Raw genomic sequence first — 24,269 nt, forward strand, 5'->3', positions numbered from 1 at the left:
CAGGCAAGCCGCCGAAGCGTGGAGGCAGGTACAAGCAGCTGGGGGGTGTACCCAGCTGGGACTGCTGCCAAAGGACCTAATCTTTCCATGGATGGTCTCTCAAGGTCTGGAAAAACAACTCTTTCCCTTCTCAAAGGAAAATGATAATGTGCTTGGATGTTATCATTATTTTTTTGAAATAAGGGAAATTATCCTGGTTTGCATACCTCTGTGATGGGGTCGCCCAGAAAAACTGGGTAGAACAAAATCAAGAAACTCTCAATTCTACCTTATGAATAGTAAACATCCATGTGCAGATGCTGTGTATAATATCCAGCAACTGGGAAGCAGGTACTCAGTTTCTTTAAACAGTAGTTCTTTTTTTAGTCCAGCTGAGAGACTGACTGCACAGACTGGTCAAGGATCTTTCAAATTTTGTGCACATCTATATCAGAATTTGTGTCTCTGTAGCTGTCTTTGTGGGGTGGATAATGGACAGTAACTCCTTGTTCCCAGAAATGTCACGTTAACATGTGAAATTCAGAGGGATACAATTACCTACTGGGTAGATTTTTTTTTTTTAAGATGCTTCATGTGGTTTGAATGTTATTTTCATGTGTATTGACTTGGGTGGTTACTTTTTCTTGTGTAAATGACATATATTGATGTTATGCATAGAATTAACTACTTATATTTGAAAAGCTTTCCAAGAGTTTTCATGGCTGTAGGTTTTTGCGTGCTTTATTTTATGAATAGGACTTGTTAATCAAAACAGTAAGTGTATACATATGCAACTGCTGACATCCAGAGTCATTTGGTCTGTGTAAAAAGACCAAAATACTCCCTTCGTTTCTTTTTTTTTTTTTTTTTTCCTTAGAAAAAAAAAAAGGCCGTTTAAAAGCTAGCATTCCTTCTGGAAAAAGTCTGCTTGGAGAGTTGTGTAAGTACCAAGTGGTCAACAAACTGGTTTTGACAGGCAGAAATAGGTTATCGGTTTTGGGGTCTTCCACTGGGAGTGCCGCCTTATCAGCCCTTTTCTTCTGAAACAAGTGGCTGCTGGTTCAGGCATTTCAGCTGTTTTCTCTGTCCTGTCCCTGCTGTGAAAGGCATGTTGCAGATAATTTTTGTGGTTATCTAAAACATAATTTTGATGGAGGGAGAGGACTCCGGATTGTGTTCTTCTTCGGTAAGAGTAAGCAGTCACTCTAAAGTCACAAGAAAACTGTAGTAACAGTAATATGACCCTTGGTATTTTGACGCCAGAGTGGCAGTGCGGTATGTGATGATTTATTATTGTTACTCTAAGAAGTAGCCTAAAAACCAAGAGGATTTTCTTTATTTTTTTCCTCTATGGTTATAGTACCATAGGTGCAATCCAAATGCTTGAAATGACTTGAACTTCTTCCAGTTCACCTTTTACTCCTCTTCAAGACTGGTGTTTTGCTTTGTCAGGTTCTGCAGCACAAATAATTTCCCTTTCTAGCTTTCTGTCATTAATTTCCTGCTTCCAGTTTCTAGGTACTGCTTTGTAGGTTAAATTGCATTACGCCACGGAGCAAGGTGCGGGTGTGTGTGCGAAAATGACACTTGTCTAAGGAAATGCACGCTGTTGAGGAAGAGTGAGGACATACTGTTATGGTCAGGAGAGGGTTTTTCTGTGGCTTGCTGTTGAGGTTGTGTGTATTCTTGTCTTAGCTAAAGGCATTGTCGTGTTTGAAGCTGGCTGTAGCCTTGCTGACCACAGGCTGTGCTTGTTACTACTATGTGCTAACTCCGTAACGTGCCCTGAATAGCAAGAGGGTGGGAGCAGCCCTCCGGTAAGCCTTGGCGTGCTTGTTTAGACTGTCCTGCGTTAGTAGTTAGGCAGAACGCATGTTTTGTTGTAGTGTAATCGAGGCCATGTTTCTGCCTGTTAAATCAGATGAATTTTTGCCTGTCTTTGCTAACTACAGTGTTTCTTTTCCCCTCCTGCTCTTCTTGAACTCCGTTTGTCAGCGTGCACTGTTCTTAGTGTTTGAAGGTGGTCTGATGTGGTCAAGTCAAGATCCCAGTTTTGTCAGATATAAAAGCATGAAGTACAGTAACAATAATATATTGGGATTGTGAGAACATTTGTTAACTTTGGGTAAAGCATAAAAGGTCTTTATTATGCTGGACACAGAACTGCACCAGCTACAATATCCTGCCTGGTCACAGGGTAAATCGGAGAGCCGCTAGCACAGCTAAGCTCCAAACTCCTGAATACAGAGACTCTTATTAAATTGAAACTTTCAAACAAAGACAGATTGTACAGGCGAAAATCATTGAAGTCAGCCATCTTCTCCACCAGTCTCACTACAGCGTGTTATGAGATGTTATTTTCTTGCAGTCTATGTTCTGATAAATAATGCTAAAGTGTGAAATAAGTTTAAATGTCGGGAGGTTTGTGCTTTAGTCGCTATGCAAAATACATGATTTTGTGGCTTAATATTGATAGAAAGCATGAAAGAAAGTGCAGAGGCTGTTTCAGTAGCCAGCAGCTATAGATTGGCTTCTGGCAGCAGAATGCTGGCTGGGCCAAAACTCACATATTTAACATCTTGTCTGCTGTTTCTTATTAAGTCTGCCAGCTTGATTGTCCTTAGGCTGGCGCGTGTGGGTAGGACTGTCTTTTCCTGGAAGCCTGGAAGGTTCACAGCTCATTTTCTAATAACGTCGTAGCCTAGCTTCTAATAATGCTGTAGCCTTTTTCGTCTTTGCTGTAATGCTTCTATGGAGCCTCTTTCTAGGAATCGTGGTCCTTACAGTGTAGCTACTCTTGTTTTATTTATAGGTGATGGCAGTGGTTGTTTAAATCCACCATAGCATGAAAGAACTCGGGAATCCCTCAGTCTTGGTTCTGTTAACTGAGAGTTAATTCTCTGCCTTGTTTTGGTTGCCCAATTTTTGCTTTGCAGAGCACCATTATTTCTGGGGGGGGAAAAAAGAAAAAAAAAAAAAAAACCCCGATGTGAATACAACAGAATTGTTTTAAGGTCAGCATTGTGTATCAGGGACTCCCAGACTTATCCTGGTGACAAACTCTTTTCCCACGGAGCTCCTAGCTCCGCGTGTGGCGGTCCAGGCAGCCTTAGATGTCTCGTTTCCCACCTCCTCCGGGGGAAAGTTGGTAGGCTGCTCTAGATTTGTTTGGGTTTGTTTGTTTGTTTGATTGCATGCTGCTTTGAAGGTTGCTTACCATGAGGGCTACAATCTAGCACTGTTTAGGAGCCCCTGCTGTAGACTTCAAACTTTGCTTATTTTTCTAACCTTTCTCTTATTTCATTGATTGTGTGTGAGAGCTACTTCAGGGCTGCCTTGTGCGTTGCCAAAGAGGCTTGTGCTGCTCATTTCCCTGCTTTGAAATGACATAATTGTGTTTCAAATCCTGGAAAACAGAACTTGGCCATGTGACGCGATACCTGCAAATGCATTTCCAAAAAGACTGCAGGACTTGGCTCCAAAATCTGCCCCCAAAATCTGTAGTAGGCCAAGAGTCTCAGTAGCCATCTTAAACACAGCTGCCTGGCAAGAATAAAATGGAAATGTCAACCTTCCTTAAAAAAATAAAATATATAAGTCATTTTTGGTATATTTTTATGACTGTTTTGATTAAAATATCTTCTTTAGTATATATTCAAATTAATGTTTTTATGTAATAAAGAATTTAATGAACAAAAATTTAGGTGTCGAGGACATAGGAGCTGCTAAGTGGTCCTTTAAAAAAACAACCTGTACTCTTTATTTTATAGAATTCAGTTGTATTGGAAAATGTTTGGTGTAATTGAGCAATTGAATAACATTTTTTGTCATGTTATGTTGTAAAACGAAGGCATAGTTGCCATTCTCTGTCTTGGCTTTTTGGTGTGAGTTAGCCTTGTGCCATATCGCGTGTTTGTTCTGAAACTTAAAAAATAACTCTGACCTCGTTATGGCAGAAATACAAACGATCGCATCCCTCTTCTGCAACCTGCTCAGCTGGGGTCTTTGCTTCTCCAGGTGTTTTATGTTCACCCATCCAGCTATCAGGGGAGAAGGGTTGTGCTGGGGAATGTATTTCTTAGCTTGGAAACAGCATTTGGGCTGTTCTGCCCAAATATTAATGGTTTTCGGAGAGAGGTTGTTTTCAGCAGATTTCATTTTACTGCCTTTGGAGCAGTTTGTAAAATATTTGAGTGAACTTGCCTTGTGAAAATATGGATTTGGATTATAATGACCTTTTTACTCGGTCCCTTTGAATGGGTTGCATGTATTGGGACACAGGACTTTTTTAGATGTGTGGTTTTTTAAAACACGGCAGTGTCTCACCCTCGTTTTGAACTAGGCCCCTTTGTCTTGGGAGAGCTCATTGGTAGCAATATCCTGTTTAAAGTTGTTCTAAAAGAATGACCTTGTAGGGCATGTTTCCTGCTCTCTCTTGATGGGATTTCCTTTTTATTAAACAGGAAATAGTCCGATTGCACAGAAGTGTGAGAATGACAGGTTTTTCCTTCCCAGCAAGGGTTGTTCATGTTAATTCTATTCAGAAAACTCTCAACGGCCAGAGCAGCTGAAGTTAATTTACTTTGCCTAAACCTGTTGTTTACACCTAAAAGTTCCTAGTAGTGTGTTGCTAAAGCATTGTCTAGGTCTGAGCAGTCCAGCAGGCTTTCCTGTAGAAGGCTTTGTGCAGGGATTTTCTTAGCAGATGCTTTTTCTCACAAGTGGAAGGTGCCAGGAGTTCAATGGCATGTAGTGTGCTGTGCCGAGTTTCAAAGATCTGTTTCTGCAGCTTTTTTTTAATCTTTTTTTTTTTTTTCTTTTCTTTGAGCTGGGACTCTGAATTGAAATCAGAAACGACAAAGATGATGCTTCGTTACCTGGCAAGAAAACGTATACTTGAAATGTCTGTTACTTTTCTTTTAACTTTGTCCTCCAAATCACCTGCTGACCTCAAGTTAGGAATTTCAGTCCAAGCTCTTCTATGTACAGAGTCAGGACGAAGTAGAATTCCCGTAATGTAACAGGAAGAGGTACCGGGATAAGAGGCACGGGCCAGGGGAGCGCGTTGTGCGCGGAGCCTGCAGTGGCCAAATACTGGCAAACCAGAGGTGGCTGCTGGTGACGGCCTTGCGGTCCCAGCCCACGGTACCTGGCTGCTGTCCTGAGCCTCCAAGGCTCAGAGGATGAATGAAGTTTACGTTCCCTATTTAGGCATGGCTTACTGATCGTGTTTTGTATGGATTGGATGTTTGGGGGAGAGGCATTCTGTCTTCTGACGAAGGCCAAACACTGCGGGATGTGACTGTAATGTAGATGCTGTTCCATTGCAGCCTAAGCCAGAAGACAGCTAAGGTAGTCAGCGTCTCCATTAGGAAACTGCAGAATTAAGGTAGCCCATTCAGCTTAATTCATTTCTAGTATGCATTGTAATTGCCTTGATTCAATAGACAGATTGGGGAGTGCCCAGGGATTTCAGTGGGGTGGTTTGACAAATGATGTTGCTTCATGCATTGCAGGATCGAGGTGCGGGTCCTGACTGAGGCAGAAGAGGAGGCTTTGAGACATTATCGGTGGTGGGATCCACAGAAAACTGCTGATTAGAGGAGTGCTGACACTTGAGAACACCAGGTTTAGTTCCAGACTTAGGAAAGGTTAGACCAGCAGTTGCCAAAATGGTTGTTGTGAACCCTCTTCAGTTTCTGCCTCAAGCTTTGCTGCTGCTGGTTTGAGAACCGTGGCTTGGACCCCCGCAACGGATCCTCACCTCCTCGCCTGGCGTGTTCCAGTCTGATGGCCCCGCTCTTTTCCCTGTGCTGAGCAGGCGCGGTCCGGGTGGCCCTGGAAAACAAAAAATCGCTTTGCAAGGTGATGGGTTGGCAGACGAGAATTTTCAAAAGATAAAAGAACTGGGAAACCCTGAAAATCTTACACTTGTTTTTGTTTCAGAAGTTTAATTTTGAATTCTGTAGGTAGGTTTCCTCTTGATAATTACTGCAAATCTTTTCATATCCTACTGGTATATCAACATTTACACAGTAAAGCCTGGGATTTTAGTGTCTCACATAGCTTTACTTTGAAATGTCTGATTGAAACTGTTACAGCTGGCCTGTAACCTAATTGGACTGGTACGGTGGAAAGTTTCTGGAGCAAGTCGCTTTGGCTCTGAGCTTTGTGCCAGTGAAATGATGAAGTATAGCATGATGACTCTAGTGAACAAGCTTTGTTTAGAGAGCTGAAAGACAGCATTAGTTTTGTTTTTAGTTTCCATCTCTGCTCATGGATGTACTGCAAGTAGATTTAATAAGCACGGTGTCTCGGTATTCTTTGGGAAAATTTTTAGCCAATTGAGATTGTTAGTTAGCTTTTTTGTTTCCAGAAGGTGACAAAACAAAACCTGAACTTGTACGAAACAGAATTACACTGGAATAAGATGTGTTTCAAGAAAAACTGCTACAAAGCATGCTTATGAAAAATTACTCCTGTGAAAACAGCTGAACGTGGTTGAACTGTTTTCCTCATTCAAAAAAAGTCTGTCCTTCTATGCAGCCTTTTCCTGGGGTTGTTAAGTGGTTTAATGTAGGCTTATATTTTGCTTGTGTCTCATTGATCAACCTCATCTAAACCAAGAGTAACCACGTGCTGGCTCCAGAGCTGAACTCTTTAGTGCCTGCTGCATGGGAAGAGACAGACAGGGAAGTTGAAAGTCTTTGTTAAAACAATTTCACATAAATATTTCAATGGACAGTCACCCGACTTGTGTGTCATTAGTTTAACTGCGGAGGCAGACAAGGCCAAAGGTACCAATAAAGTTAAATCAAGCTGCTTCTGCAAAGGGTGAAGGTGCTGAGGAGCTTCTGTGCCGTGTTATGTTGTGGCATGACAGGACTGCGTAGTGACTTTGAGTACAGCAGTGAACTCTTACAGTACAAGTATTGTGACGCTGTATCAAATAGCAAATCGTTGTTTTGGTATGCAGAGGCATAATTTATTCTGCGACACGTCGAAGCAGTGAGAAGGTAATGGCTGAAGTAATTTGGAGTCTTGGAGTGCCTTGGTGTCACTGATAATGTAGTTTGCACAGCTGTCTGGAAGGGACTAAGGAAATCGTCTTGGAAGAAGTGGAGTATTGTCAAGGACTTGTGTTGAGTTGGTCATGTTTGGAGGTGTGAGGGATGCAAAGACAACTTCTCTTCAGCTGGGCTCTGAAAAGGAGCATTGCCTTGAGTTTATACATCAGCTGCGCTCTACTCTCCACAGGTGCTGCTGGTGAGCAGTAGTCGTCATCCGGATCGATGGATTGTCCCTGGGGGTGGCATGGAGCCCGAGGAGGAGCCCAACGTGGCCGCTGTGCGAGAAGTCTGTGAAGAGGTGAGTGTTTGACGAGAACGGGAGCTCCTGGAGCTTCACTGCTGATTCTTAGCCAAGGCTCTGGGAATTTGTTTCTATCACTCTTGCTTGTTTTCCTTAAGGTGAAGAGCAATATAGGGTCACTGGTCATACCCACATCATACATGGGAGGGAAACCAGAGTCCTAAATAAAGATAGCGTAGGAATGTAATTAAGGCTCTCGGTCAGAATGAACTTTTCCTCACCTGATACCTTTAACTGAAAATAGATAAAATTAAGCTATAGTTATTTCAATACATACGATGATATTCTCCGTTTTGTTTTCTCTGTAAGAAGAACAGTTTCTTTAGAGAACTTTAGAAAACAGCTGTGCTTTTGTGGAGCTATCTAATACTTGGGTAGAAATAAGACCTTGTGAGCTACTGAAGACTAGGGACCTCAGTGTGTTTTGGTCTGATACATATTTTGCGTTTTATGTGAATAAGAGAAATTGATCGTAAGAGTTATAAGCAACAATTCCTGATGTGTTCATGTTTTTGTTTTTTACTTGAAGCCATTTCAGAAAGGAGATCAAACAGCAGATCAAACACAGACCGATGATCTGTATGGAGAAGGCATATTTTTCTCTTAAAGCTGGAAGAATGATTTTATTCTTCATAAGGAATTTAAAGACAGTAAATGGCAGTTGACTACATTGTATGTAAAACTTGTCTTTAGAATTCGCTTCTGAATATTATCAAATTGGAGAGATGCTTGGATTCAGAAACGATTAAGTGATTATATATGGATGACCAAGTAGGTTCACAGTTATATAAGGCAGGATTAAAAATGCTTTCAAGAGGGTGATAAATCTTTGTGCTGCAGAACAGAAATCAAGAGCTAATTGATGGGACTTGGGAGGAAGCTTCTCCAGTAGTTGCTTTTATTTAATTGTCTGGTATATGAAGGTTTTTCTCTGAAGTATTTGGAAGTGCCTGCTGCTGTCTAACAAAATGCTGAATATTTGGGCCTCTGGACTAATCTGATGTGTCAGTTCTCGAGTTGTGTGTTTCTCTTTGGATGTTTTTATAATCTAGCAGTTTATCAGAAAGATATGAAAGATCACACAGTCAACGTTTATTTTTTTTAAATGTCTTTAGGCCCCTCTAGTACTGGGGATTGCTGCTTGCAAATTTTGTTTCCAGCTTGTAATACAGCTCCTGCTTTTTTAGTAACTCGGCAATCTTTCAAACACACTACAAGCCAAAGTGAATTTAACCAGAACAATAGAAATATTTTTAGCTGCAGACTCCTGCTTTACAACCCAATCATTATTAATAATTAATTTATTTGATACAGAAGACAAGAGTTCGTTCAGGAGATGCATGGCTTCGCCTTTCAAATCCTTAAAATAAATCTGTATCGACCCTCCCTTCCTCGGGCAGCGCAGCGCCTTGGAAGAGTCGCTCTCTTTCCATGACAGCTCGGTGGCTGAAAGGAAGCCTTGGCATGGGCTCAGTCTGCAGTGAAGAAACTGGTTTGGGCTGGCTGAGATAATCCCCTCTCGCTCAGCTGGTGTTCCCTCGCTCACGTGGACCGGTGCCGAATGAGAATGTAATTCAAACTGTGGCAGCCTGGCAGGGTTGAGTCATTCCCAGCGAAGCACCTATCTGCTTGAATGCCGCTCGACAAACAGTAAACATCAAGAGCTCCAAAAGCGGCAGGATTACCCCAGCGGCTAACCTGCACGACACCTGGTAGTGTGATGTGAATGCAGGGTGGGAATCTGAAATGGAGCTATCAGATGCTCTTACGATAAAGGCTTTCCTGAAAGCCGTCTGCAGAAGAGCAGCCTTTCACGTGTATAAAATTACTTGAGCGCTTCTGCAGCTAACGGTGAGGCTAGCTGACACAGACGAGCTTTTAGGTGTGCAAGGCCTTCCTCAGATAGGTTTGTGTTCCAGTACACTGCTTATGATCCGTGCAAAAAATTATAATGTACATCAGCTGTTTTAAGCTCAGCGAGCTGTTTACTGTAAAATGTTGCTAGAGAACGTGCGTGCGGGAGGGGGATGTTTGTTATATTACAGCTGTAACGCTGTAAAGGACTTGTGCACCCATTTTTCCAGCCTGGGCTATTGATTTGGCAGAGGAGGTGTTTTAGGAGACTGCTGGGCAACTGGTGGGCATGCTAGCTGGTAATCCTCGTTCATCCTTTCATGTGAATCTAGACTTTTTCAGGTAGGTTGTAGCTGACGCTGATTTCTGAGTAGGTTTGGTGTCTTTGCTCCTCTCTTGGGACAGGCATGTCTGTCACTGGCAAGGAAACGAGGGGTTCGCTGAGCAGGTAGAGTCTGCTGCTTGTCTTGGGAGAGGGAGAATCCAGTTTCCTCCGTGTCAATGACACAAAGTAATTTTTATCCTAAAAGAAGGTGGTTTGCATGCCGGTCATAGTTATGGAAGAAATTTGTGGACTTTCTTTCACTGACTTTGGTATGCCTTTTCCGTTTTAATAAGAGACAGTTGGAACAGCTGGAAGGACTCATTACCCTTTCAGTTGCTTGTGGTCTTTGAAGATGACAATAGGCTGGTTTTTCTCAATTCATTCTTTTTTGCATGGTATGCATTTTCTTTTAAAAATATGCTTCCCTAAACTAAAATTTTTAACTGCTGCATTCACTGTTTTAATTTTCCCGCCTATGCGCTTGAGTTTATCCATGTTATTGCTGGACTAATTGTCATATAAAGAAATCTGACTTTTCCCTCTTTCTGATTTTCAAAATTTTAGAAGACTGTTCTGAAAAGTGAAATGTTGATTCTGAGTGAAGCCTGTGATCCCTTTGTCCCAGTTTGAGTTAGAAGTCCTTGTCCTAGTTTGAGATAGTCCTTATCTATATTAATCTGCACCAGCAGAAGTATTAAAGTAGACAGGTACCAACACTTGTCATGCTTGCTGTTGTCTGCGTAAAATTTGAAGTGACTTGAGTTCTTGGGCATTGTGTTTAGGCAAAGTCGCGGTAGACAGGCATGCTAGTTCTGAATGTGAGCAGCCTTTTCAGAATAAAACCACTTATTTCTGACAGACTGTTGAAAAATTATGTAGTCGGTCTTACACAGCTGTAAACTCCAGGTACGTTCTAAGGTTCACCTTCCAGAAAAATGGTGTGCCCTTTTAAAGCAGTCATTAGCACCAATGTAGTATATTTTTTGCTTCTTCATTCTTGGATTTTGTTGCTGTTGCATTTTCTCCCCAAAATTAATTTTGTGTTAGGAATAAGGGTTTTTTTATGAGTGTGAGCAACTGGTGAAGAACATGTTTTAGAAATAGATGCCTTAAATTAAACTTATTACAGAGTGACTTTGAAAAAAGCCTCCACACTCATCTGTTAAAGCCAAAGGCATTTCGTTTTGCACTTATAGCATCTTTCACATCCTGACCTTTAAATACTTAGCAAATGTCAAGTTCTATAAAATTATGGGAGTGTTAGTCGTGCTTTCTTCATGGGAATCAAAAGCCAGATAAGTTGTGCTTGATCTGTGATCAAACAGGCAATTGATGCCAATATCAAAAATAGTCCGTCGTGGTAGTACTTTGGTCTGGTTGCTAGACCCCACTTTTTTTTCCCCCCTCTTAAACATGCTTTATAAATAATCCTTTGTTTTGTGTATTTTGTTAGTGATTTAGAATACAAATATTGATATCTTTCAGTGCTAAAATAGGCAGACTTTTTTTTTTTTTTTAAATATTGCAAGGACCATGGATGAATGACTGAGATGATGGCGTTGAACTCTTCCTACATTTAGTAATATTCAGTGCAAATAGCGGACCAAGTTCACTACTGACTGGTACCTTGTGCACTCAAACTTCATAAAAATGAGTGCAACGTCTTAAAAGTTCTTCACTCTCTCATGGTATTTCATTTCTGTTTCACAAATGTAAAAGCATATATGGGTTGTAATGCAGCGAAGAATTAGATGAATAAGTGTAGCCCTGTCTGAGACGCAGCAGAGACAGCAAGGAGGTTTGCCTAGCAGGTCTGTAATTGGTGTCTTCAGAACTTGTCTAAGCTAGCAGTCTTTATGGGTGTGATTTGCTACCTTCAGTACTGCAAGTATTAGAGCAAAGATTTGGGTGTTTTACCACAGTCCTCTTGCCCAGCAGTAATCTGTAGTAGATGCAGGCTTTGAGCCTAATAGAGCAAAGTAAAATAGCTGAAATTCCAACCCACATTTTCCTTAGCTCAGATGGAAGGAAATAAAAGCTGTCCCTAGGAACAGATGGCGTTGCTGCAGGCTGCTTTTTGCATCTGACCCGAACTTATTTTCAGCTTTGAAACCTGAACCTGCTGTTCTTGGATGTCTTCAGTAATTTTTCTTTATTAAAACAAGTTGTTCCATGAGCAGCAGAACTAGTAAAGCTTCATTTCCTCCAGGTTTTTGTGCCTTGTCCTGAAGGCCCAGCCCACCCCTCCGGGCGCGCGGCAGCGGTTTGAAGTTTGTGCTGGTGCTGTGACACTGATGCGCTCTCGCCAGATCTATCTTTTCCTCCAGTGAGGGCTACCTCGGACACTGGGAGCTGATTTGGATCTGCAGAGCAGTGAAAAAGAAGCTCATTTTGCAACCTCTGTCTGTCCTCTTTTATAGCTGAGCGTGCCTCTTCCTGGGGAAAACTGTCGTTTGATTGATTTGCTTTATTTTCACACCTGCAGATGGAAGAGGTGGCACTGGTGCTCTCCTGCCCCTTGTTGATAGGTTTAATAGCGTCCTCCCTGGATGTGCGTGTACTGTGAGGATCGCAGCAGGGGCTCCGTGCGCGGCACTTCCAACGCTGGGGGGGGAGCGCGTGCCCGAGTCAACCGTGCTGCCTCTGCCAGGCGCTTGCTGTTGTGGGCCGTGAGGGCGGAGGATTCTCAATCCATTTACTACCGAGGAGAAAATTCCTGAGTCATCTGGTGCAAATTAAGATTCAGATCCAGCTTCAATCCTGGATGAGCCTGTGACCATGCTTTTAACTTTCCAAGAAAATGCTCGTTGTCCTGCAGTGGAGATGAATCGGGAAGGTGCTGAGCGCTTGGCCCATGGGAAAGCAAGAGGTGTGGAGCTTGCCCGAACAGGAGCCTGGCAGTTTTGTTGCTCGTTATCTAGCTTGCTTTGTTAGTGATAACAGCTATAGATTGTTTTCTCGGATGTCTTGGGCAACTTTTATGTTGGAAACTTGTGTGAGACTGTGAATTCCACTTCCACGTTTTGTTTTTTTTCATTAAAGAAAGTACGTGATTGTATAGAGACTGTGACTTTCCTATTTGTGTGTGAATTAAGTGCTTTATCAAAAATAGGTGTATAACAGTCCAATCGGTCTCTGTTAGATGTCCTATATGTTGTCTTTAAAATCCTCTATACCAGTAAAATAGGAAGAGAGCGCTGTGGGCCTCCAGGATGTAATGGTTGATGTGCTTTGCAGTCTTTGGTAAGGGCTCTCTTTATAAAATCAGCCCAATATTGGCTTGAATCAAACCATTAATTTATGTCACCATTTACTACTACATGTGGTAAATTCATATGTGAAGAAAACCTTAGCACTTTTTTGAGTTGTCTAATGATAATTCAACGTGGTTTTCCTACAGCGCGTGTTTGTCTTGCCATCACTTTTTCTGCCTTTTTGGGTGAGTAAGACTAGGCAGAATGGAGAAGGATGATGTTAGTTTGCAGGCAGAGCGTTATTTCTGTCGCCTCTCTGTTTAACCAGCACAGAAGGAAGGGCTCCTCACCTGCCTGTAGTGCTTCAAGCACAGTTTTAGAGCTGGGGATAAACTGCTTGGGAGGCTGGATGTGCAGGATTCATGCTTAGTTTCCAGGCTGGCTAGTTGCCTGGAGATAAATTTGTTTCTAGTCAGGCTTGGGAGTTTGCTAGACCATCACAACCTCATCCCTGGCTTTTGATTCAGTGCCTCTGCAGGTAAGTAAGGAGAGTAGAAATTCAGTAGCCTGCTCCAGGAATGAGTGAAGAAAATTGGCTTAAGACAGTTATTTACCTGAAACATTTGATTACACTTCACCTTTTAATACATTTATGTATGTAGGTATGTTGTGAAGGTGGAAGCCTTGTGTTCCTCTCTGGGTTGTTGCTGGCTGATTGATATGGTTGCTTATCTAAGAAAAAAAAAGCTCACCGGTCGAGGCTGCTGAAGGAGTTCTTTGAATGAAATTCATTTGAAGTATTTGCCTTCCAGTTCACTTCTGAGAGAGATTAGTCCAGGTTAGCAGCAACAGTTCTGCAGATGAGGTAAAATCGCTCATCCGCAAAGGTCAGAACCAGTTATCTGTCCTAGCCACGCTGGCGTGCGCATACACGCGTACGTTGACCTTCATGGAATTGCTATTTGACTCCAGAAATAGCCTCGTGGTTAATAGCCAGTGGTCCACCTATGGGCTGAGCAGAGTGTCAGAAATACTGATGAGACAATAAATTTTGCATCCAAAAACAACATAAAAGATTCAGTTGAAAAGCCCCTTCCTAGAAGTAGAGGTCAGGGAGCATGTTACAGAAAGAATTACAGATTTCTGTGAGTGCTTGTAGCAGGGAGCGACAAATCCTTTTCTCTTGGGCAGTTCTGCCATCAGCTGTTGTTAGAAGCAATAGTGGGGGGTGCTCCGACTGTATTGTTTGGTATCGGTGTGTGTTCACTTAGTAGGCTGGGAACTTAACCAGTAACATCTTTTAATTAATAAAAGTTCTTCCTTTCTAAAAGCATGTAGGCTGTACAGCAACTGGTTAGTAGCTGAGCAAGCGGGAAATGGTGTATCTCAGCTGCTCAGGGCAGAGAATTTGTCTTATTAAATGTTTAGCTGCCCTCACCCAAACATCATCTTTTTTAAACAAACAAACAAACTGACATAATCAGATCTATGTATCTTGTCTGCAGGAGCAGAGGCACTATTTTCCTGAACTGTTCAGGATGTGATCCAGCTGCCAGAGACGGCAGCTGACTTTACCTTCCAGACATGGCTGGGTTGTATGCCAGGCTGCGTGTGTTGTTTCAGGCCAATTAAGTCATGGAGCAAAATCTCATCTTGTTTGTAGCACTTGACTTCCAACCATTTACAGTTGTAAAAAGAAGGGAATGTAAATTATTGGGGAAAAGGCGGGGGGGGTCTGGGGCAGGAGAGCGGGATGGCATTTTGGATTCGTGTGTGATGCAAGCCCCAGAGAGCAGAGGCGAGAAACAGCACTTGGAGAAAGTGACTGAGCCACGGCGGTGAGTGGATGTATAACCAGTGACAGCAAATGAGATGAAGTGGGTAGATCCTCAGTAGTATTCAAATAGAAGACAAAACCGTTGCTTAGATCTTGTCTTGATTTGTGTCTGTGCTTGATTCAAAACTCTTCCTTCAACGCGTATCTGCATTTTGTGTTATATCAGAAATAGTCTTGTTCCTGTTGCGGAGGCCACGTTACAACATTGAAAGTATTTTATGTTTATATTAGCTTGCTTCAGATTTATGTAGGATACCCCTGAAATATCTGGTAGCTGTCATGTTGCTTTGATGGTGTAAGCGGATGCCTTATACATACTTCAAAGTTATTTTCTTAAACTATAATTTTAAAGAGGTAAAACTGCTAAACCCCAAAGCAAATTTTATCCATCCTTAGACTCTAATAACCTTTAGAGGAGATTCTGGTCATTCAGGGTATATTGATATGCAATTAGTAACTCATCAAATAATTCTTTTTCCTCCAGATTGAATCAAAAATTATTTGAATATAGAAAAATTAGGAAAAAATCCTGGGAATGCATGCATGGTTAGAGCTCGTGATACATCTGTGTCATTTTTTTTCTTGTGACCATGTTGTTTTCAGATTAACAGAATTTTACAACATTTGCTTCCTGTTCTAAAGGAACTGCTCCTGCACAACAAATAAGGAAATATGTACTGACCTGTTGTTAAAGCTTGTTTTTTTTTTCTCTTTGAACTTTTCATAGGCTGGAGTGAAAGGGACGTTAGGAAGATTAGTGGGAATTTTTGAGGTAAGTTTCAGACATTGAGGCTGTGAAATTTTGATGCAAAAATTGTCTTGGAGTAAAAATCACTTCCTAGTTTGTTGTGAAGCAAACTAGGTAACTTGTTTGAAGTAAAACTTAAAACTCCCTGTTTAAATAAGAATGCATGCTGATCCTTTCAGTGATATTGGTCATCTGCAATTTCCACTTCAGTTGAAGTCATGAGTGATAAGCCAGTGTAACAGGGAATATTCTCAGTGCTTTCATACCTTTCTTGCTGCCAAAAAATGCCACCCACCAGCTGGGGAGCAGCGGCTCTCCTTTGTTCTTCGGTGCCTGCCATCACCCGTTGCCAAACTGGCCCCTGCAACGCGGTGAAGTGTTCGTGCTCCTATTAGGAGTGTGGCAACCCCTGATGAGTAGTCAGATGCACAGTCAACAGGTACCAGGCACGGCTCTTTTTACAGTTGCTTTTTCACTGTTTCAGAGTTGCGTGAAATAGATAAAAATCTTTCTTGTGGTGTTTTTTTTTCCCAGCTGAGGAACTGATTTATAAGCGTATCCATCCACCAAATACTGCCTTACAGATTGGGAACTAGACTTTTTGGCTGCAATCCCTATTAATACTTTCAGACCTCTCATTTAAAACACAACAATTTTTAATAGCTAAGAACGAGCTATAATGTGAGGGAAATGGCACTTAAGGTACCGCAGCATCATAGCAAGGCAGCATGCGACTTGTAGTCGCCATGTGCCTGCCTGCCTTTTCTCCTTCAGTTGCTTTGTCGTTATTCTGTTCCCTTTGCCTTCTAGAACCGGGACAGGAAACACAGGACATATGTTTACGTACTTATCGTCACAGAAGTGTTGGAGGACTGGGAGGACTCTGTCAATATTGGTAAGCTCTTTGTGCTTGCTAGCATTAACTGGTTTGATGCAGACAAAATACGTCAGCTTAGCATCCCTCTGGGAGCTGGAATCCTTGTGAGAGGGGTCGAGAAAAGTTGCAGTGGTGTGTCCTTTGGTTGCTTGGGGAAAAAAAAAAAAGGTGGTCAAATGGATGCTTTTGTAACCTCTGTGGCCCAAGAGAAGTTAATTCAGCTGTACAGCTGCCTCTACAGCAATTTGGTATTCAATTCTTGCACTTCAAGATACTATGCAAAGAGCATGAGGAACTGTCCTTTCTAAGACTAGAATAAAATATATCTGGGCAGCATGGATTAATCATTACCCATTTTCTTTTGAAATCTTTGCATTTAAACTGGATTCCCAAATGAAAATGAACCTGTTGTTCTGCATGAGGTTTGTCAATAGCACTGTAGCACCTGCAATTTATAGAATCATAGAATCATTTAGGTTGATAAAGACCTTTAAGATCATTGAGTCCAACCGTAAACCTGACTTTCCTCAGGCTCTGTATGGAAGAGGTTTTATGGAAAGAGTAAGAAATGAGTACTGTCCAGTAAAACTGAGGTTCGCTTCCAAATTGATGGAAATTGGGTGGTGATTGGTGTGTGTCTTTGTGGATTGTCTTCAAATGAGTATCTGACTTGGAATAGAAATTGCAGAAATAGCAAAATAAAAGTGTGTGGTTTTTTTTAAATTGGGAAATGCAAGACCAGTTTGATTGGCGACTGGGTGTGCTGCCCTAAACAGACATTTGTCATGGGGATAGAGGAGCCTTTGATGCGGTGTTTGGAGTAGGTAGCCCTCGAGATCGGAGAACACTGAGAGAAAATTTCCCAGTGCCTTTTGAACTGATGCTTTGCTACACAGTGCAATTATTCTTGCAGCATTAGTGCATGTGATAATGATTGAAAGCTAATCAACATCAAAATGTAAGCCTAGAAAGGATAACATCATTTTGTTCCATCTACTGATTTTTCTTTCTGCCCACAGGAAGGAAAAGGGAATGGTTTAAGATAGAAGATGCCATAAAAGTTCTGCAGTATCATAAACCAGTGCAGGCCTCGTATTTTGAAACCTTGAGGCAAGGTTGTTTGGCAAACAACGGCACTCCTGTCATGACCACGACGTACTCTGAGAGCTCCATGTCTGACATCAGATGACTGAAGACGTCCCCATGAGAGAAATTTTGAAAAATAGACTGAAACATGGATTTCCCTCCCCCCTCCCCTTTTTCACATGCCTCCTCTATCAAACAAGGCATGGGCAGCAGCCTGTGGCAGAGCAAGTGTTAAGAGTGCTGCAATTTAGTGCAAGGTGGGATTTTTTTTTGTTGGCTTTTTTTGCTTTTTTTGGATATGTATTTTGTAAAATACATTTTGTGCATGAAGTGCCCCTTTCCCGTTACACCGCTTCCATGGCCTGGCGAGCGAGGCTGCCAGTTTCGCCTCTGCCTTGTGTTCTGAAGTGTCCCGTTTGTGTCATCCCAGCCATAGCCACTTTTTTTTTTTTTTTTTAATTAAAAGACTTCAAATGTGAGATCAGCTCTTTAAGTCTTAGTCTGTACTGTAAGGTGCTGTTCAGACCTGTGTGGTGGTCACTTTCAGCGCATATGTATAAACTTTTTTTAGATGGAGAATCTAACATTTTAATTTTGCGGGAATTTTTTTAATCCTGGTCTGCTTCTGAAAAGAAGGGGTCATAATTAATCTGTTTGCCTTTTGTTCTGTTTTTTAAAAAATACACGTTCTGTGACAGTGCTAGTGGCTGGGCCAGTTTACTCCCCATTCAGTATCTCCTGATTTAGTGCAGTGACACTTAAATTGAGGGCAGAGTTTTGATCACCTGCAGACATCCCTGCTGCTCCGTTGCTTCTCCTACAGCTTCTGCCAATGTTTCTGCATTTACATCAAAACGAAACAAAAAGGAGTCCGTCTTTTAACACTTGGCCAAAATAAATAGCCTCAGAAACGCTACGATAGAAACTGAATTTCATTGTCTGTGGTAGGAATCAGGGATTCAAAGTGGGGTCAAAGTCTGACAAACTGGAGCGTCAATCACCAATGCTGTTCTGCTGATCCTGCTGTGTTCTGCTGATGTCTCTTCTTGTCCACATGCCTTATACCGTGCTGAACTGGATACTTGTAATTTGTGCTAAAGCATCGGATTGTACTTACTGAGTGTTACTGCACAAACCCTCGGTTGGATAACCATCTGTGTCCCTGAAAAGAAGTCCTGGGGGGAAAATTCAGGTGTTCGATCTCTTGTCCTGTGGTTCTGCAGCACTTAGAGTTGCACCATGGAGCATGCTCAAAATGTTTAAACTCTCCCTCTGTGAAAGGTACAGCTGACTCCTGAGCAGAATTGCTAGTGGGAGAAGTACACCGTTTAGTAGGATAGTTCCCCTGCTGCATTGGCACACTTCACATTTTTTTGTTGTTTTTATTGATGTAAGTTTCATGCTGTCTTGATTTGCCAACAGTGTTGTCTAGTTGGGAAATAAAATGGGAAGGGTTGGGGCTGGGGGTGGGTTGGGACAGGTACAAGTTTTGGGAGGGGCATTAATTAATCCCTGGCTTGGGACAAGAAGTAGTTGCTGAGTTCAGTAACTTCTCCTTTGTCAGAGCATAGCCAAGATGTGAAATTAAATCTGCAGTACTCTTTTTTTTTCTTTCCTTTTTTTTTTCCTCCTCTTTATTTAACAAGAAAATATTATAATAAATACTCACTGTTCCAGAGTTTTCTCTCTTCCTGAGAAGCACTTACAATATAAAATCTGATAGAAATATCCATGGAGCCTGGGACAAGGGGGAATGGTATCCTTGCTGGTTTGGCAAGAAGCTGTTCACTTTAAGATCCTATTCTGTTCCTTTACTTGTTCTCCTTGCTTTCATCAGTGTGGAGTAGCAAGGCCAAAAGCAGTGCCAGTGATCGCTAACATGAAAAACCACGCATAAGAAAAAGCTGAGAGGCATTATTCAAGAAGTAGCTTGAAACCGAGCATCTGGAATTGAGCCTAAATTACACCAGTTCAGTTCACTTCAACTTAGAGACGAATGTACAATACTTTCTTACGCTGTGCTGATCGGCCTGAACCAAACTCTCAAAAGGGCTTGAATATTGTATCTGGAAGCGTACAAGAAATTCAGACAGTCCGAGCCGTGAGTGGCACCTAACACAGCCATCTACTGCCTTCAATTGAGTTTTTGTCTTTACTGTACAGATTAGTATGTTGAAAATGCTTTGCAACAAAACAGCTGGTACTCCTGAAAGAGTAACTGCAGTTTTAATATCAACAGCATGCACACTTTTGTTTTTAAACTAAAAAATGTTTTTACAGGGCGGTTAAACTGACAATTTAGGGTAGAATATTGTTAATGACTTGCTAATGGCTTATTTGTTTGGGTCAGAAAAATAAATTGTGCCAAGAAAGTATTTTAATGTAGCATGAATTGATGCTGTTAACACAGTAACATCGAGTGGCTGATATTATGCTTTCTTAACTGGAAGTGGCTCCTGGGGTAGAAATAGCCTTTATTCAACAGATGCGGATTTCAACGCAGGCCTTCGTCCTGTGCTACCCGAATCTCTCCCTGCACCACACGAATTCCTGTCTTCCTCAGCATCTGAGGTTCTTCTCTAGTAACTGGTGTAGCTGCATGCCCTAGCAGTTTAAGCGACTTTGCCCAAAATGGTGTTAAATTGGTTTGGGACCGACAATCAAACTACCTTTATTAGTGACAAGAGAGTTGTTCTGAGGACGGTGCGCACCCTGGGTTTCGCAGTACAGACTGGTGCCTGCTTGATGAAACTGCTTGGGGCTGCTGTCGTGACCCGCTGCTAAAAATCCTGTAGGATTAGACTCGGACTTCCAGCATTGCTAAAACTGGTGCTATAATGAGCTAGTGTTGGAGATTCTTACCTCAAACGATGTAGTGTCTAGCCTGACCCCTTACATCGAGCATTACGGTGTGTCTCAGCTTCCCGTTGAAGAATAATGTCCTTAGTTTGGCTTTCAGCACAGCTTTGATCTTACTTGGCGCTGGTGTATTCGTAGGTAAAACGGAGGAATACCAATGCTTCATTTAGACCTCCTGCCAGTTTGCAGCAAATCTGCCAGGTCCCCCTCCAGTCGCAGGTTTGAGATGCTGCTCCCGTTTTGGGATCGGTGCCGGGCACGCTGGCGATGCGCAGCCTCCAGCTCGGAGGGGCTACTGTTAATTACCGTTTGGCACCCCTGAACCCTGAGGTCTCATGAAAAACTTCCCGCGTCCTCTGCAAGTTCTTTGGGGCAATTTTGCTAATAAGATTACTTTTCCACTGCTGCTTTTCGTACATGTATTCATGGTATATACAAGGAGGCCTCTCTCTTGACACATCAAGAAGCGAGTCTGCCTGCAGTGAGGAAGAGGGGGGAAATTATTGGCCCTTGAAATACTTGAGAGTGGATTTCCCGGTGCAGCTGAGTGTCACCTCGGGGTTGCAAGATGAGTGATGGAGGAAGAGGGAGACGCGCTGCTCTGAGCAGCTCCTGCTCTTCAGCATTGACCCGCTTCCTCTGGTATCATCCAAAATTAGCAATCCTCATATAGCGGAGTTGCGTCCTGCCATCTGGATTTTTAAATGTATTTGAGACCTTAATGGGAGAAGGGAAGTGCATTCAGCACTTAGGCACCACCGCTTAGCGTGATTATCTTTTAAACCGCCAAATACTTACAAAAATCTGGAGCTCTGTCACTGGGAGCGTTTGACAGACCTGCCTGCATTACTGCTGCGGCAGGACAGTGTTAGCTGGCGGTTTAAGCCGATGCGGGGCAGTGAGTGTACTGGCATTTGTTGACTCCAGCAAGGGAGCGGGAGAAAAAGGAAGACTCCCCTGGGACACCGGTGTCCAGCGCCTGCTGCTTGATTCTTCCCGCAGGATTTGTCAGATCCCGTACCTTTCCAATGATCTTAACTGATGCCTAAAACTCAAGAGGCAGGTGGACGTCCCTCTGCAGAAGAGTGCCAAGTGTAATTCAGTTTAGTGGAGCTGAAATTGTATGTATCGAGCTCTGGGAAGTCTCTCTCAAATAAGATTTTGGTATGGTGGAACAGGGATTTTGATGCATTGGTTAATGTCAGCTTAGAAATCGTGTGCGGTAGAAAACATGCAGCACCGTTGGCTTGAAGTGGTTACTGTAAGATGGTTTTTGGGTTTCAAATTTGACTTTGCTCACGCTGAGGCTTTTCAAAGGCACATCTCAAAAGGAAGAACCTTTCTTTTCGGTTAAAAGTAACCGGTATCATTTCCTACTTGGTGAAGCTTTCCCGCAGTATTTGGTCGGTGTGCCCAGCTGTGCGAGGCTGCGCCGTGACCCTGCCGGGCCCGGGAGGTGATGCTTTTCCTGGGAGATGCCTGGGGAAGAGCGAAAGGAGAGTTTTTTCCATTCTCCCTGAAATCTGGCATTCGGTGCTGTTGAAGTACTTCTAGTCGCTTCACAAAGATGGCTTGGTTTCTTCACAAAGATGGATTGTTCAGTTCTAGACAATAGTTTATTGGCGATAGAGAAACTCGGTGTTGTTACGACGCCAGGGGAGGCTCGTACCTCCTTTGTGTCTGGGCGGCGTTGCTGCTGCTTGCCGGCGCTGGCCGAGCTCAGCGCTCGCAGGCAGGCAGAGCTGCTCTGGCAGGGCGCAGCAGAGCCTTGCTCAGAACTGCGGTGACTGCTTAGAAGTACGGGTGTTCGGCATTTGCCCCTCCAGATGTGTCATTTGGCAAAGCATTCCTTTGAGCTAATGCCTACTTTGCAAACTAAAAAAGAGATTTTTATTATTTTTTTTTTCAAATGGAAAATGCATTAGACTTTGAACTGTAAAAACTCTTCAGGACCGAGGCAGTGACAGCTGGGAGGGTGCAGGACGTGGTGGCGGTCTTTCTCACTGGCTGCTGTGCCACGAGCACTGGATAGGGGAGATAGTACTTGCTCATGATTCTGCACTCTCAGAATAAGGCACGTAGCCCCTGAGTGGCTTTACAGCTGAACTGCCTTGAGATGAATCTGTCAAAGAGAGGGTATCGGGGTTCAGCTGCTCAGTACGTGTGGGGCAGTTGCATCACCTGGAAAAGATAATTCAGAAGTTGCTGATGGTCAGCTCACTCGTTCGTGGTTAATCCTGTTGAACAGAGCTGAAGTGGTAGACTGGTATTACTGGTAAACTCCATTAGCCAGTAACTGTAATTAAAACCGAATAGAAGGGGATAAAAATATGGGCTTTAACAGAGGGGTGCTTTGTGATGAGTTTTTTTAAGCTGCTGCGTGGATCGGATGGGGAGAGTACATCTGGCTTGTTAAAGCCTTGCTATTTCTTACCCCATGCCTTGCTCATGTTCAGTACAGTAAGGTGCAAGAAATACCCAGGAGTGGCCGTTGGTTCTTGATTGTAAACCCGCTGTGATTTAACTGAGCTCTTCTGTGTACGTTACACTGTAAGAAACTGTTAGATTCACAGGTAAAGGCAGCCCAGCCAGGGCTTTCCTCAGATAACACCTCTTGCCTTGCTCTGCCCTGGGAAGGTGGCACGGACAGGTGGACGCATGTGCTGTCTCTCCCCATCTTTTCAAAATACATCCTTTGGGATTCCTTTCCTTTTTCTTCCATTCTGGGGACATGGTCCCTTCTTAGGTTGGTCTGGCTCCAGCTTCGCGAGGCGGTGCCTTCTCTTGCGAAACGAACCCGCTGCCGGGGGCAGGAGCCCGGGGCTGCCGCCAGCCAGCCTGCGGCGCTCGCCGGGGCAGCGGCTGCCTCCCCATCCCCGCAGCTATTGAGGGGCCGGCAGATGTGGTGCTCAGGGACACGGGCTAGGGGTGGGCTTGGCCGCGCTGGGTTAGCGGTTGGACGTGATGATCTTAAAGGTCTTTTCCAACCGAAACGGTTCCATGACGCTGTGATCTCCTCTGATGATGGCCTGCAGCAGGGGAAGGTAAGAGCTCTGGTTGGGGCTGGAAAGGAGCTGCAATTTAAGCGTTCACAGCAGCTTTTCCACTCGGCAGATGGATGTTGTGTGCGTTTCCCAGATTTCTGTTGAGCAAGAGGGCAGTTTAATTCAGCCTGATCTTGAATGTGCCTTAAAGCAAACTCTATAAACTGAATAATTAAAAGGGATCGGAATCTGCTAGTGTTGCTTTTTCCCTCATGCAGACACAAAGTATTCAGTGGGTAAAAACGTGGGTAGGGAATGTGAGGAATCCTCTGTTCCCTTCCCAGATCTACCCCGGACTTTGGGCCTCTGCCCCAGCTTTTCCATGCAGAAAATGTGTTCACCATTTTGCAATGTGCTGGTTGCTCCCAAAGAGCAAAATATTTGACACTGCACAGATCAAATGTTTGCCTCTCCCAATTATAACAACTTTAGATTTTCTTCCTTGTTCTCAGAAACACTCTTTTACCCCAAATGGAGGTGCTTGTGCTTTTCAGAGCGCCAGATGCAATGTTTGTACCTGCGCAAAGCATCCAGTGAAAGGAAACGTGGGCGATCTGGGAGTTTTGTGAAAGATGGGTTTGAATATTTAACTTTCCCGGAGTGGAAGCTGCGGCTGGTGCCGATTCTTGGGAGAGAATCAAAATCTGTCGGTTTCTGTAGCCAAACTTGCACCAAGAAATGAAGTTGTTGCAGACGCTTGTTGGCGTGAAGAGCTCTTATCTTACAAAGATACTCAGCGATGCTGGATACTTCACCGACGGCTCTGGTCCTGCTTCTGACTGCCTGGGTTTTCCCTCCTGGCCCTGTTCTGCCTGCTCGGTAAGACAGCGGCATCGAGCGGCTGCGTCACAGCCTGGGGATGCAGGTGGCCTTGCTGCTGGTGCGCTCTCTCCTCGGGTCTCCGTGTTAGAGACTATAACATACATATATAAATATATATGTTCCTCATGTTTCTCAGTGTTAGAATGAATTTAATGCGGTTAGAGAGGACTCTCGGTGTCAGTGGTGGAAGGTGGTGTGTAGATACGTGTAGTGTTTTACTGGGTATAGTGTCTGTACATAATGGAGAGGTGTAGAGGGGTGAAGAACAACACT

At 43.2% G+C, this 24,269-nt stretch overlaps 1 protein-coding gene across 2 annotated transcripts in view; it reads left to right on the top strand.

Moving 5' to 3' along the window:
* NUDT3 (nudix hydrolase 3) overlaps positions 1–24,269 on the top strand; it is a 31,608-nt gene that overhangs the window by 5,701 nt on the left and 1,638 nt on the right. Inside the window, exons 3-6 of one of the 2 annotated variants that reach the window (XM_082330169.1) lie at positions 7,237–7,347; positions 15,288–15,332; positions 16,119–16,203; positions 17,205–23,993. In XM_082330169.1, coding sequence (XP_082186295.1) covers positions 7,237–7,347; positions 15,288–15,332; positions 16,119–16,203; positions 17,205–17,374 — 411 coding nt within the window. In that variant the 3' untranslated portion in view covers positions 17,375–23,993. Of the gene's footprint in view, positions 1–7,236; positions 7,348–15,287; positions 15,333–16,118; positions 16,204–17,204; positions 23,994–24,269 lie in introns of those variants that run through there. The other variant, XM_082330170.1, reaches the window with a different exon arrangement.

The sequence above is a fragment of the Platalea leucorodia genome (genome assembly GCF_965183815.1).
Source record: "Platalea leucorodia genome assembly, chromosome: 19".
Classification (NCBI taxonomy): domain Eukaryota; kingdom Metazoa; phylum Chordata; class Aves; order Pelecaniformes; family Threskiornithidae; genus Platalea; species Platalea leucorodia.